The sequence below is a fragment of the Bufo bufo genome, chromosome 5, assembly GCF_905171765.1.
Source record: "Bufo bufo chromosome 5, aBufBuf1.1, whole genome shotgun sequence".
NCBI classification, from domain to species: domain Eukaryota; kingdom Metazoa; phylum Chordata; class Amphibia; order Anura; family Bufonidae; genus Bufo; species Bufo bufo.
This window is the reverse complement of record NC_053393.1, coordinates 203,344,109-203,356,940: the sequence shown is the minus strand read 5'-3', so window position 1 is coordinate 203,356,940 and position 12,832 is coordinate 203,344,109. Positions and strand designations below refer to the sequence as shown.

The 12,832-nt window shown below is 43.8% G+C and overlaps 1 protein-coding gene across 1 annotated transcript in view; it reads left to right on the top strand.

The window, feature by feature from the left end:
- The window catches only part of CPNE4 (copine 4), a 475,385-nt gene that overhangs the window by 250,168 nt on the left and 212,385 nt on the right, over positions 1-12,832 (top strand). The window contains exon 3 of the mRNA XM_040432996.1: positions 756-827. Coding sequence (XP_040288930.1) covers positions 756-827 — 72 coding nt within the window. The remainder of the gene's footprint in view (positions 1-755; positions 828-12,832) is intronic.

Below are 12,832 nucleotides of genomic sequence, written 5' to 3'. Positions count from 1 at the left end.
AAGTCCTGGTTGCCATAGTAGGAGCGGGGAGCGGGGGAGCGGTATACTTACAGTCCGTGCGGCTCCCCGGGCGCTCCAGAATGACGTCAGAGCGCCCCATGCGCATGGATGACGTGATCCATGCGATCACATGATCCATGAGCTTGGGGCGCCCTGACGTCACTCTGGAGCGCCCGGGGAGCCGCACGGACGGTAAGTACACTGCTCCCCCGCTCCCCACTACACTTTACCATGGCTGCCAGGACTTTAGCGTCCCGGCAGCCATGGTAACCACTCTGAAAAAGCTAAATGTCGGATGCGGCAATGCGCCGAAACGACGTTTAGCTTAAGGCCGGATCCGGATCAATGCCTTTCAATGGGCATTAATTCCGGATCCGGCCTTGCGGCAAGTCTTCCGGATTTTTGGCCGGAGCAAAAAGCGCAGCATGCTGCGGTATTTTCTCCGGCCAAAAAACGTTCCGTTCCGGAACTGAAGACATCCTGATGCATCCTGAACGGATTTCTCTCCATTCAGAATGCATTAGGATAATCCTGATCAGGATTCTTCCGGCATAGAGCCCCGACGACGGAACTCTATGCCGGAAGACAAGAACGCAAGTGTGAAAGAGCCCTAATATTCATAGCAGATAATAGGCTGAATTTAAGAAAAAAGTTATTTTTCTGTTGCCACAGGCTTGTTGAAGAGCTATTAGGATGAGCAGATATATCTATTTTACATGAGTAATATATTCTTCTTTTCTTCTTTCACTCTGTAGATTGTGTCACAAAGGAAACTGTCAAAATCATTGCTGAAGCATGGGAACACAGCAGGGAAATCGTCTATAACGGTACGACTGCTACAGAAATTAACATCCTCTCAGAAATAGTGATAATAGAGATGTATAATTAATATTCCACTGTTCTCTCCATTAGAATCCAAATATGGTAGAAAGACACAAGTTTGGGCAAGTTTACTGATTGACTTTGCTACTATGTAAAAAATAATTGATGAAGTGCTACAAATACAGATGTAGCAATAAAGCCAACATTATTGGTGTATTCTATTAAGGGCTCATGCACACGACCGTATGGCTTTTTCAGTGTTTTGCGGTCCGTTTTTGACGGATCCGTTGTTCCGTTTTTTGTTTCCATTGTGGTTCCGTTTGCTTTCCGTTTTTCCGTTCTGTTTTTCCGTATGCCATATACAGTATACAGTAATTACATAGAAATAATTGGGCTGGGCATAACATTTTCAATAGATGGTTCCGCAAAAACGGAACAGATACGGAAGACATACGGATGCATTTCTGTATGTGTTCAGTTTTTTTTGCTGACCCATTGATTTGAATAGAGCCAAGCACCGTGATTTGTGGACAAGAATAGGACATGTTCTATCTTTTCACGGTACGGAAATACGGAAATACTGAAACGGAATACACACAGAGACACTTCAGGTTTTTTTGCTGAACCATTGAAATGAATGGTTCAGTATATGTACCGTATACTGAACTAAAAAAACGGCCAGTATACTGAACGCAAAATACTGTCGTGTGCAGGAGCCCTAAGGCCTCCTGCACACGACCGTTTTTTCTCCCCGTTTACTGGCTGTTTATTGCGTTCCATATACGGAACCATTCATTTCAATGGTTCCGCAATAAATTCAATGGTTTCCGTTTTTCCGTTTTTCCGTTCCGTTTAAAGATAGAACATGTCCTATCATTGCCGCAAATCATGTTCCGTGGCTCCATTCAAGTCAATGGGTCCGCAAAAAAACGGAACACATACGGAAATGCGTCTTCCGTTTTCCGTTTTTTGTGGAACCATCTATTGAAAATGTTATGCCCAGCCCAATTTTATCTATGTAATTACTGTATACTGTATATGCCATACGGAAAAACGGAACGGAAAAACGGAACAGATACAGAAACACAACGGAAACGAAAAACGGAACAACGGATCCGTGAAAAAGGGACCGCTAAACACTGAAAAAGCATTACGGTCGTGTGCATGAGGCCTAATCTTACCAAAAAAATTTGCTTTGTGACAAATTATTTTATCGCAAAGCGCATTTCTTTGAAAGTATTGGGTGCAATTACAGGGAGCGGCGATTGCACTGTCCCCCATCATTGTAACCCTCAGATGCTGCAGTCATAGCTGATTGCAGTATCTGACATCAATATTACAGTATAAAATAAAAATAATTTTATAAAATCATAACGTATGTGCCCCATGGTCCGTGGGACAGTCCGTGGGACAGCCACAGCGGATTGCTGACCCATTCACTTGAATGGGTCTGCGATCCGGCAGTTCCGCAAAAAGATAGGACATGTTCCGTAGTGCTTCCGTAGGGTTCCGTTCGGTGCTTCCGTTCCGTACCATTCCGCATCTCCGGATTTGCGGACCCATTCAAGTGAATGGGTCCGCATCCGTGATGCGGAATGCCCACGGAACGGCACCTGTGTATTGCGGATCTGCAAATGCGGTCCGCAATACGGCAACGGAAAGCAGTGGCCTTACCCTGATCCATTTGATCGTGAAGAGCCAGCCGCCAACTTGATTGTAGATCCAGCGCAAAATCTCGTGGGGCCCGTGAGGACATCATCACGTCGACTGGCGCGGTGATGTCATACGTCACTGCACACAGGATTTTGCGTGGGATCTTCCATCAAGATGGCGGCAGACAGCTCTTCGCTCTCAAATGGATGAGGTAATTATGATTTTTTTTTTTTACCACCATTAAAGGAAAATCGATTCTTTACCACGAAGCATGAGGAAATTCGGCTTTGCGGCGAATCAAGTTTTCCCTGAAATTTGGATCGTATTCCACTTCGTCAGGTTCAATTCGCCCTAACTAGTAATAATAAATGGTGTAGTTGTAGAAGATTAATATAACATCAATATAACTGTGTATAATTAAAGCTCTCCACTCATAACATAACAAAAGAGTACTAGACAAAAGGTAGAGATTAGTATTACTGTATTTACTTACTATAGAAGCCGTGCACCTGAACCAGGCACCGACACACTCATCAGAGGGTGTTGTTTTTAGCACACAGTATCGTAGCAATAATGATCAAGCGACAGATAATACCCTAATGAAAGGTCTATGTGTGGAAGTACGTTTAGCTAGCAGAGCTATCACAATAGAAAACATGGAGGGAGATTTATCAAACTGGTGTAAAGTAGAACTGGCTTAGCTGCCCATAGCAACCAATCAGATTCCACCTTTCATTTTGCACAACTCCATTGGAAAATGAAAGATGGAATCTGATTGGTTGCTATGAGCAACTAAGCCAGTTCTACTTTACACTAGTTTGATATATCTCCCCCTTTGTCTCTCCCAGTTTATTTTCAGGTTAAAATTAGTTGCAACATAACAGCTTGTTTAACCGCTTCATAACTGGGCAATCTCCTGTTTGTTGCGTTTTTGTTTTTCACTCCCTTCATTCCCAGAGACATAACTTTTATTTTCTCATTCACACAGCCATATTAGGGATTGTTTTTTGTAAGATAAGGCTACTTTCACACCTGCGTTTAGGTCGGATCCGTCTGGTATGTGCCCAGACGGATCCGCACCTATAATGCAAACGCTTAGATCTGTTCAGAACGGAATCGTTTGCATTACCATGATTTTTTTTTTTTTGTTCATGATAATGCAAACGGATCCGTTTTGACTTTACATTGAAAGTCAATGGGAGACGGATCCGTTTGAAAATTGAGCCATACTGTGTCAACTTCAAACGGATCCGTCCCCATTGACTTACATTGTAAGTCTGGACGGATCCGTTTGCCTCCGCACGGCCAGGCGGACACCTGAACGCTGCAGGCTGCGTTCAGGTGTCCGCCTGCTGAGCGGAGGACAAACGGAGCCAGACTGATGCATTCTGAGCGGATCCGCATCCATTCAGAATGCATTAGGGCTGGACGGATCCGTTCGGGGCCGCTTGTGAGCCCCTTCAAACGGAGCTCACAAGCGGAGCCCCGAACGCTAGTGTGAAAGTAGCCTAAGCTGTACTTTCTAATGGCACCATTTAATATTGCATACAATGTGGTGGGAAGCTGGAAAAATATTCCAAATGGAACGGAATTGGAAAAAAATGCAATTCCACCACAGTTTTATGGGGTTTGTTTTTACGGTGTTCACTATGCAGTAAAACTGACCTGTTACCTTCTGTACAATTACAATGCTACCACATTTATATACTGTACTTTTGCTTGTGTTTTAACATTGAAAAAAATATATACTTTAGAAACAATAATATTTTATTTTGCCATATTCTGGCCCCTATTACTTAACACCTTAAGGACCCTGCCATTTTTCACCTCAAGGACCAGGCCGTTTTTTGGAAACTTGACATGTGTCACTTTGGCCTCATGCACACGACCGTTGTGTGTTTTGCGGTCCGCAAATCGCGGATCCGCAAAACAGGGATGGCGTCCGTGTGCGTTCCGCAATTCGCAAAGCACAGATAAGAATAGGACAGGTTATATTTTTTTTGCGGGGCCACGGAACAGAGCAACGGATGTGGACAGCAGACGGAGTGCTGTCCGCATCTTTTGCGGCCCCATTAAAGTGAATGGGTCCGCATCCGAGCTGCCAAAACTGCGGCTCGGATGCGGACCAAAACAACGGCCGTGTGCATGAGGCCTTTATGTGGTCATGACTTCAGAATGCTTTTACCTATCCAAGCCATTCTTAGATTGCTTTCTTGCAACACATTGTACTTCATGATAGTGAAAAATTTTAGTCTATATAATTCATCTTTATTTATAAAAAAAATCTGAAATTTACAGAAAATTTGGAAAAAGTAGCAATTTTCTAAATGTGAATTTCTCTGCTTTTAAGGCAGATAGTGATACATCATAAGAGAGTTATTACCTTACATTCCCCATATGTCCACTGTCATGTTTGCATCATTTTGTAAATGTACTGTATTTTTATTTTTTAGGATCTTATAAGGCTTAGAACATTTCCAAAACCCACTTTTTTAAGGACGACTTCAATTCTAAAGTCACTTTGTGAGGCTTACATAGTGGAAACAGTGGCGTACCGCCCATAGAGGCAGACCACGCCACTGCTATGGGGCCCGCGGCACTGGGGGGCCCGTAGCGCAGAGAAGGCCCCGCCCACACTATTTGGCCCCGCCCACTCATGACATGCAGCCGGCTATGCGGCTGCTTTTCTCCAGCCCCAACTCATCTTCCGCAATCGCCGCCAAGCCGAAGTGGGCTTTCCCCCCCCCCGTTTGACCTGATCCTGACAGTCTGCTGATGCGGAATCAGGATCAAACTAGCCTGCATGTAGCGCTCGAGCCGCTGGCCAATCAGCACAAGGCAACTCTGTTGAGGCAGCTGCTGATTGGCCAGTGGCGCAAGGGGTCGGGAGAATCGGCTCGAACTTCGCCGTCGGCCGTCGCCAGAGTGCCTGAGCTGAGGAGACGAAGAAGGAAGATTCTGAAGCACCGGCTGTGTCCCTGGCTGGCCTGAAGTAAGTCAGACTCAGAACAAGTACCGTTCGTTCGTCCTGTCGTGTCACTGCGTCTGCCTACGCTCCCTGCAGCAGTGCCTGGCCCGGCCGACTCTGACTATATGACTATATATTATGCTGCCTGAGGCCCATGTTAGTTTACAAATCTCTGGGGGGCAGGGTGATATCTGTTACTTTACAATGTGCCCCCCTTGCCTGTCACTGCAGGGAGCTCGGCCCATATGCTGCATGTAGTACGCCATTACCCATGTGGAGAGTTCATGTATTAACTGTGCTCTTCAGATGAAACCCTCTAGTATTATATGACCACCAGATACCCGCAGACCAAGAAATCCTTATATGATGTCCCAAGTGATAGAGCCCCCCTAAATCAATAGACCTCCAGCAATTTTCATAAGACATTGGACCCCCAAATCAGAGATCCCCCAGGAGCTGTGGTATGAGAGAGAACATCCCTAAAAACAGAAAACCTCCAGCAGATGTTACCTGTAAGTAGGCACCAACAGAATAGGAACCTCTCAACAGATTTCTCATATGGCAGGGCATCTCCAGATCAGGAAACCCACACCAGATATAGTGGCCCAACCATCAGATGTCCCATGTGACAGGGTGCCCCCAGGTCCAAAAATCTCCAACAGATGTCCCGTTTAACAGGGCTGTAGGTCATGTATAAATGTATTTAATGGGGGTGTGGCATGGGAGGAGCCAGGTCAGGGAGTGGGAGGGGCCATGGTGGGTAGTGGGCGGGGTTAAAGGGCCCAATTCAGATTTTTGCTATGGGGCCCAGTGATTTCTATGTACGCCCCTGAGTGGAAAACACCCATAAATGACCCCATTGTAGAAACTACACCCCTCAAGTTATTCAAAACTGATTTTACAAACCTTTTTAACCCTTTAGGTGTTCCACAAGAATTAAAGGAAAAAGAGATGCCATTTTTAAATTTAACTTTTTTGGCCGATTATCCATTTTAATTCATTTTTTTCTGTAACACATCAAGTGTTAACAGCCAAATAAAACAATATTTATTACCCTGATTCTGCAGTTTACATAAGCACACCATATGTGGTCGAAAAACTGCTGTACGGGAACACGAGAGCACAATTTTTAAAAGAAAAACAATCATGTTTTTATGTCTCCATTTTTAGAAAGCCAAATCTTTTGAATTTTTTTGGGCGATTGTCTTAGTTAAGATCTCATTTTTTACGGGATGAGATGTCGGTTTGATTGGTACTATTTTGGGGTACATACTACTTTTTGATCGTTTGGTATTACACTTTTTGTGATGTATGGTGACAAAATAATTTTTTTTTTTTACGGTGTTCACCAGACGGGTGAGCTCATGTGATATTTTTATAGAGCAGGTTGTTATGGATGCAGTGATACCTAATATGTTTGTTTTTTTAATATATTTTTGTTTTAAAACAATAAAAGCATTTTTGAAACAAAAAATTTTGTTTTTATGTCTCCATTTTCTGAAAGCCATATCTTTAAAAAATTTGTCTTATTTAGGGTCTAATTTTTTGCGGGATGAAATTATGGTTTGATTTCTACATACTGCTTTTTGGTCGCTTGGTATTACACTTTTTGATATGTAAGGTGATAAAAAATAGCTTTTTGGCACAGTTTTATTTTTTTATTTTTTACTGTGTTCACCAGACAGGTTACCTCATGGGATGTTTTTATAGAACCGGATGTTACAGATGCGGCGATACCTAATATGTCTGTTTTTTAAATATATTTTGGTATTAAACAATTAAAGCATTTTCTGAAAGCCATATCTTTTTTATTTTTGGCCGATTGTCTTATGTTGGGACTCATTTTTTGCGGGATGAGACGACGGTTTGATTGGTATTATTTTTGGGTACCTATGACTTTTTGATCACTTGGTATTATACTTTTTGTGATTAAAGGTGACAAAAAATGGCTTTTTTTTTAGCACAGTTTTTATTTTTTACAGTGTTGACCGGACGGGGTGGATCATGGGATATTTTTATATAGCAGGTTGTTGCAGACGCGGTGATATCAAATATGTGTGTTTTTTTATTTATTTTTCCTATTTTTTACAATTTTATATCTCTCTTTTTATGGGGAAGGGGCTTTTTTTTTATTGAAACTAAAAAATTTTTTTATTTAACTTGTATTATTTTTTATTTATTTCAGTCCCACTATGGGACTTCAACATTTCAGGGTCTGATCCCTGTTTCAATACAGCACAATACATCTGTATTGTGCTGTATTGAACTGTCAGTGCCTTACACTGTGCAAGGCATCGGGGCTGCCATAGCAACCATCGGGTCCCCATCACTGCAGCACAAGGACCCGATGGGGATGTAGAAGCTGCCGCAAACCCCCTGTATACCGCAGTCAGTGTGACCGCCGGCATCTGTGTTTTCACCGATGCTGGCAGATATAGCAGGGGCCCGGCTATCAGTATCAGCTGGGCCCGTGCGGCTGATCGGGGCAGCGTGTGTGGGGCAGCCAGTTAACCCTAGGACGAGAATGCTTGTCCTAAGGCGTTAAGTACCGGCCAGTTAGGACGAGCATTCTCATTCTAGTTCGGCAAGCTGTTAATCAATCTGTAGTTTTCATTGATTCCATTTTGGAGTGTATATTACTTTTTGATCATTTTTTATAAAATTTTTGGGGAAGTAAAGTCATGAAAAAACAGCAAGTCACCCATTTAGATTTTCTTTTCCTGTTACACCATTCTCCTTATGGAATAAATATTTTTATATTTCAATAGTATGGGCAAACTGTATATTGGATGTGGCAATGCCTATGATATAAAAATTTTTATTTTGTTTTTATTTTACTTTTGAGGAAACTGGAAATTTGAATTTTCATATATTTTTTTAATGCCCCAAGGGGGCCCCAACATACAATTATTAGATTGTCATGTATATGCCATCTGCAGGCCTGCATTGGAATATACCAATTGACTTCTATCCGAATTTCAGGAAAACTTCAATTTGCCAGATTTTCTTGCGCTTTGTGGTAAGGAATTAATTTTCCGTGAAATGGCAATAAAAAAAATACTCTCCTCATCCATTTGCGCAGGTCATCGCGCCCATCTTGACTGAAGATAGTGTGCAAAATCGTGCGCGGGGTGATGTATGACATCACCACGGCTAGCATGATGCCGTGATGACATCCTCTACGAGAGCAAGTTAGGTTTTCATCAACAACCAGTTTGTTGTTGTTGTTAAATCTGTGTAATTTCTTCATACTGTGTTATCTCTGAAATAGTACTGCATATCGTTCCTGGCTGCTGTTAGGGCTCTCTGCTCTTCCCTTCACAGTAGTCCAGTACTAGAGACAGCAGAAGGGAAGGGAAGCAGGTTATACACAGCAAATAAGAGAGTGAAGAGTGAGGAAAGGAGCCAGTGCTTCAGGGATGGGAGATCACTTACATAAGTCCTTCAAAAAACACTAATACAGAAAATGCACATGAAATAATATAATGGCTTGGCACTTCATCCCAAAATATATTTGTTTTTAGCATTCAGATTTAGTTCCTTTAAGTGCACAGACAGTCTTACTGAAATATGTTGCTGTCACTTAGATTTTCCCCTCACTTGTTCTGCTGTATTTTGGGTTTCATCCAATGAACATGAATAGCACCCAGATTGATCCTTAGAACTTGACCCTTTTGAAAGCAATCTGTTCATTGAACTAATGACACATGATGGATTTCTGTCTGTCTGTCTGTTCTTTATGCGCGACCAAACGACTAGACCGATCTTCACCAAATTTGGCACACAGGTACATCAGGTGTCCGGGAAGGTTTAAGACCGGGTCTCAGCTCTCTAGGACGTACGGTTCCTGAGATATTCCCCAAAAATGACCTGCATTAGCCAATACAAGCCTGCAAGTCTCTCTTTTCATATCCCAACTGCCATACACACGGTCACATGTTCCTTATCAGCTAATAGAAGCTAGCAGGCGATTAGTCTCCACATACACACAGTTTTACTCCAGGTTTCCATAGCAACCCAGCCATTTTTTCTTCACTGCTGTAGGTCAGCTTTAGGCTAGGGCTACACAATGACATGTGTCGCACAACACATAGGGCACAACTACACTGCTACATGTATCCATCTTGGATGTATTTTTTGCGACTGTCATGTCGAAGTCGCAGCATGTCGAATGTCGCAGTGCGACACCATAGCCTGTCATTATGAAAATTGTTGCACGACATTGGTACGACAAAATGTCGCGCCACACATGTCATCATGTAGCCCTAGCCTTAAAGGGGCAGTGCGCTGTGGAGGTCACTATTAAGGGGGCAGGGGCCACTATTAAAGGTGCAGCTGCTATGGAGGTCACTGTTAAGGGGGCAGGGGCCACTATTAAAGGGGAAGCTGCTGTGGAGGTCACTGTTAAAGGGGTGAGCACTGTGGAGGTCACTGTTAAAGGGGAGTTCACTGTGGATGTTACTGTTAAGGGGCAAGCCGCTGTGGAGATCACTTTTAAAGGGGCAAACACTGTGGAGGTCACTGTTAAGGGGGCAGGGGTCACTATTAAAGGGCAGCTGCTGTGGAGGTCACTGTTAAGTCAGCAGGGTACTGTGAGGTCACTGTTAAGGGAGCGGGGTACGGTGGCAGTCACTGTTAAAGGGACGGGTGCTGTGGAGGTCTCTGTTAAGGAGGAAGGGAACAGTGGAAGTCACAGATAAGGGGACGGTCCCCTATGGAGGTCAGTGTTAAGGGGCGGGCTGCGGTATAGATCACTGTTAAGGGGGCGAGCCCCTAAGGAGGTCAATGTCAAGGGAGTGGGGTGCTGTGAAATACACTTTTAAAGGGACAGGCTGCTGCGAAGGTCTGTTAAGGGGATGGGCTGCTGTGGAGGTCCCATTTTAAGGAGGCGAGGCACTGTGGGGGGGTCAGTGTTAAGGGGTAAGGGGCTGTGTAGTTCACTGTTAGGGATCTTTCACACGAGCGGATGCCATGCGTGGAATCCGCTACGTGAAAGATTGCCAAACCCCACTCCAGACAGTAGAGACAGGGAGCATTAACATGATTGATAATGCTCCGTACCTCTCTGTGATCTTTTTACTACAAAATCACAGTGAGATAAAGTTGTCACAGTGATTTTGTAGTAAAAAGGTCACCGAGAGGCACGGAGCATTATCAATCATGTTAATGTTCCGTGTCTCTGCTGTCTGTGCTGGGTTTAGCATTCTTTCACACAACGGATTCCACTCATGGCATCCTCTCGTGTGAAAGAGCCCTTAAGGGAACGGGGTACTGTAGAGGTCATTGTTATGGGGGATACTGTCGATATCCTTTAACAACACACAGAAACATTAAATGAAATATACCCGTGCAAATCCGGGTCCTTCTGCTAGTATATATATATATAAAGAACTTTCTGATAAACCCAGGTCTGCTGAAATGACTGTAGAGAGAAATCATTGATACTGAGGACATACTGGGCAGCACGGTGGCTCAGTGGTTAGCAATGGAGCCTTTCAGCACTGGGGTCCACCTGCATGGAGTTTATATGTTCTCTTCATTTTTGCATAGGTTTCCTCCCACACTCGAAAGACATACTGATAGGGAACTTAGAATGTGAGCCCCACTGGGGACAGTGATTTATGTGAGTATAATGAAATATTAGTACTGTAGGTATTTACAATAACTATTCTCTATCAACTAGTCATGGACATCAGGTTGGATTCACACAGTGTTTAGCTACATTTTTCATAGTGTTTAGGGCTCTTTCACACTTGCGTTGTCCGGATCCGGCATGTACTCCACTTGCCGGAATTACACTCCGGATCCGGAAAAACGCAAGTGTACTGAAAGCATTTGAAGACTGAACCGTCTTCAAAATGCTTTCAGTGTTACTATGGCAGCCAGGACGCTATTAAAGTCCTGGTTGCCATAGTAGTAGTGGGGAGCGGGGGAGCAGTATACTTACAGTCCGTGCGGCTCCCCGGGCGCTCCAGAATGACGTCAGAGCGCCCCATGCTCATGGATGACGTGTCCAATGTGATCACATGATCCATGCGCTTAGGGCGCCCTGACGTCACTCTGGAGCGCCTGGGGAGCCGCACGGACGGTAAGTATACTGCTCCTCCGCTCCCCACTACACTTTACCATGGCTGCCAGGACTTTAGCGTCCCGGCAGCCATGGTAACCATTCAGAAAAAGCTAAATGTCGGCTCCGGCAATGCGCCGAAACGACGTTTAGCTTAAGGCCGGATCCGGATCAATGCCTTTCAATGGGCATTAATTCCGGATCCCGCATTGCGGCAAGTGTTCCGGATTTTTGGCCGGAGCAAAAAGCGCAGCATGCTGCGGTATTTTCTCCGGCCAAAAAACGTTCCGTTCCGGAACTGAAGACATCCTGATGCATCCTGAACAGATTTCACTCCATTCAGAATGCCTGGGGATAATCCTGATCAGGATTCTTCCGGCATAGAGCCCCGACTACGGAACTCTATGCCGGAAGAAAAGAACGCAGGTGTGAAAGAGCCCTTACATGGGTATTTTTTACAGTTCTTTAAGGTCAATACATTGTGGACAGATGTCGGTCTATAGTGAAATTATGGAAAATTCTACATTCAAAGTGTTTTGCTTTTCTGTATGGCATTTTTGGGGTCAGCGGCATGTATTTTTAAATGCAGTGGGGCAGATTTATCACAAACCAGCAGTGTATGCACAGTTTATGATAAACAGGAGCAGTTTCCAGCAGACATGGATTTCAGTGTTCTTTTACCCCATAAAACTGGAGTAAAAGATGATAGATGTTGCAGGTCTGCTGGACCCTCTCCACTCGCACCATGCCCCTGTTTCATGAAAGTGGAGAAGATGGTGAGGAAACACCAATTGCACAAAAGGTTTTGTGTAAGTGGTGTTAAAAAACTTTCAAACGTACAGTTTGCAACACCAGAAAAACTGGCGTATCATTATGATAAATCTGCCCCAGTATGTTTAAAATTTTAGTGATGGTAATCTTCTTACCGGTGACTTATTTGCGAATTATCTGCTTTATTATGGTCCTCAACTGTGTCATGTGACCAACACTCTACAGCTGACACAGAGTCTTATGTGGAAGGGTCAGTTGGAGAGAGTGTTGCTCACAGACACTGGTAAAAAGATTACTTTCAGTCCATTTTAGATCATGTACCTTTCTAACAGGCCAGAGAACAAAAACATTTTACTGGAATGCTTCATTAAGCAGTTAAATCCACATGTTACACGTAGATTTAGCAACAGATTATGCTGTCGATTTACTGCCTATTTTTCCCAATAGTATAAAAAAAAGGTTAATCCACAGGGCAAAAATACAGCAATTCTGCCACATGTGAATATGGCCGGAAGGTATGGTCATGCTGTGGTCGTGATGCGGCCACCTTG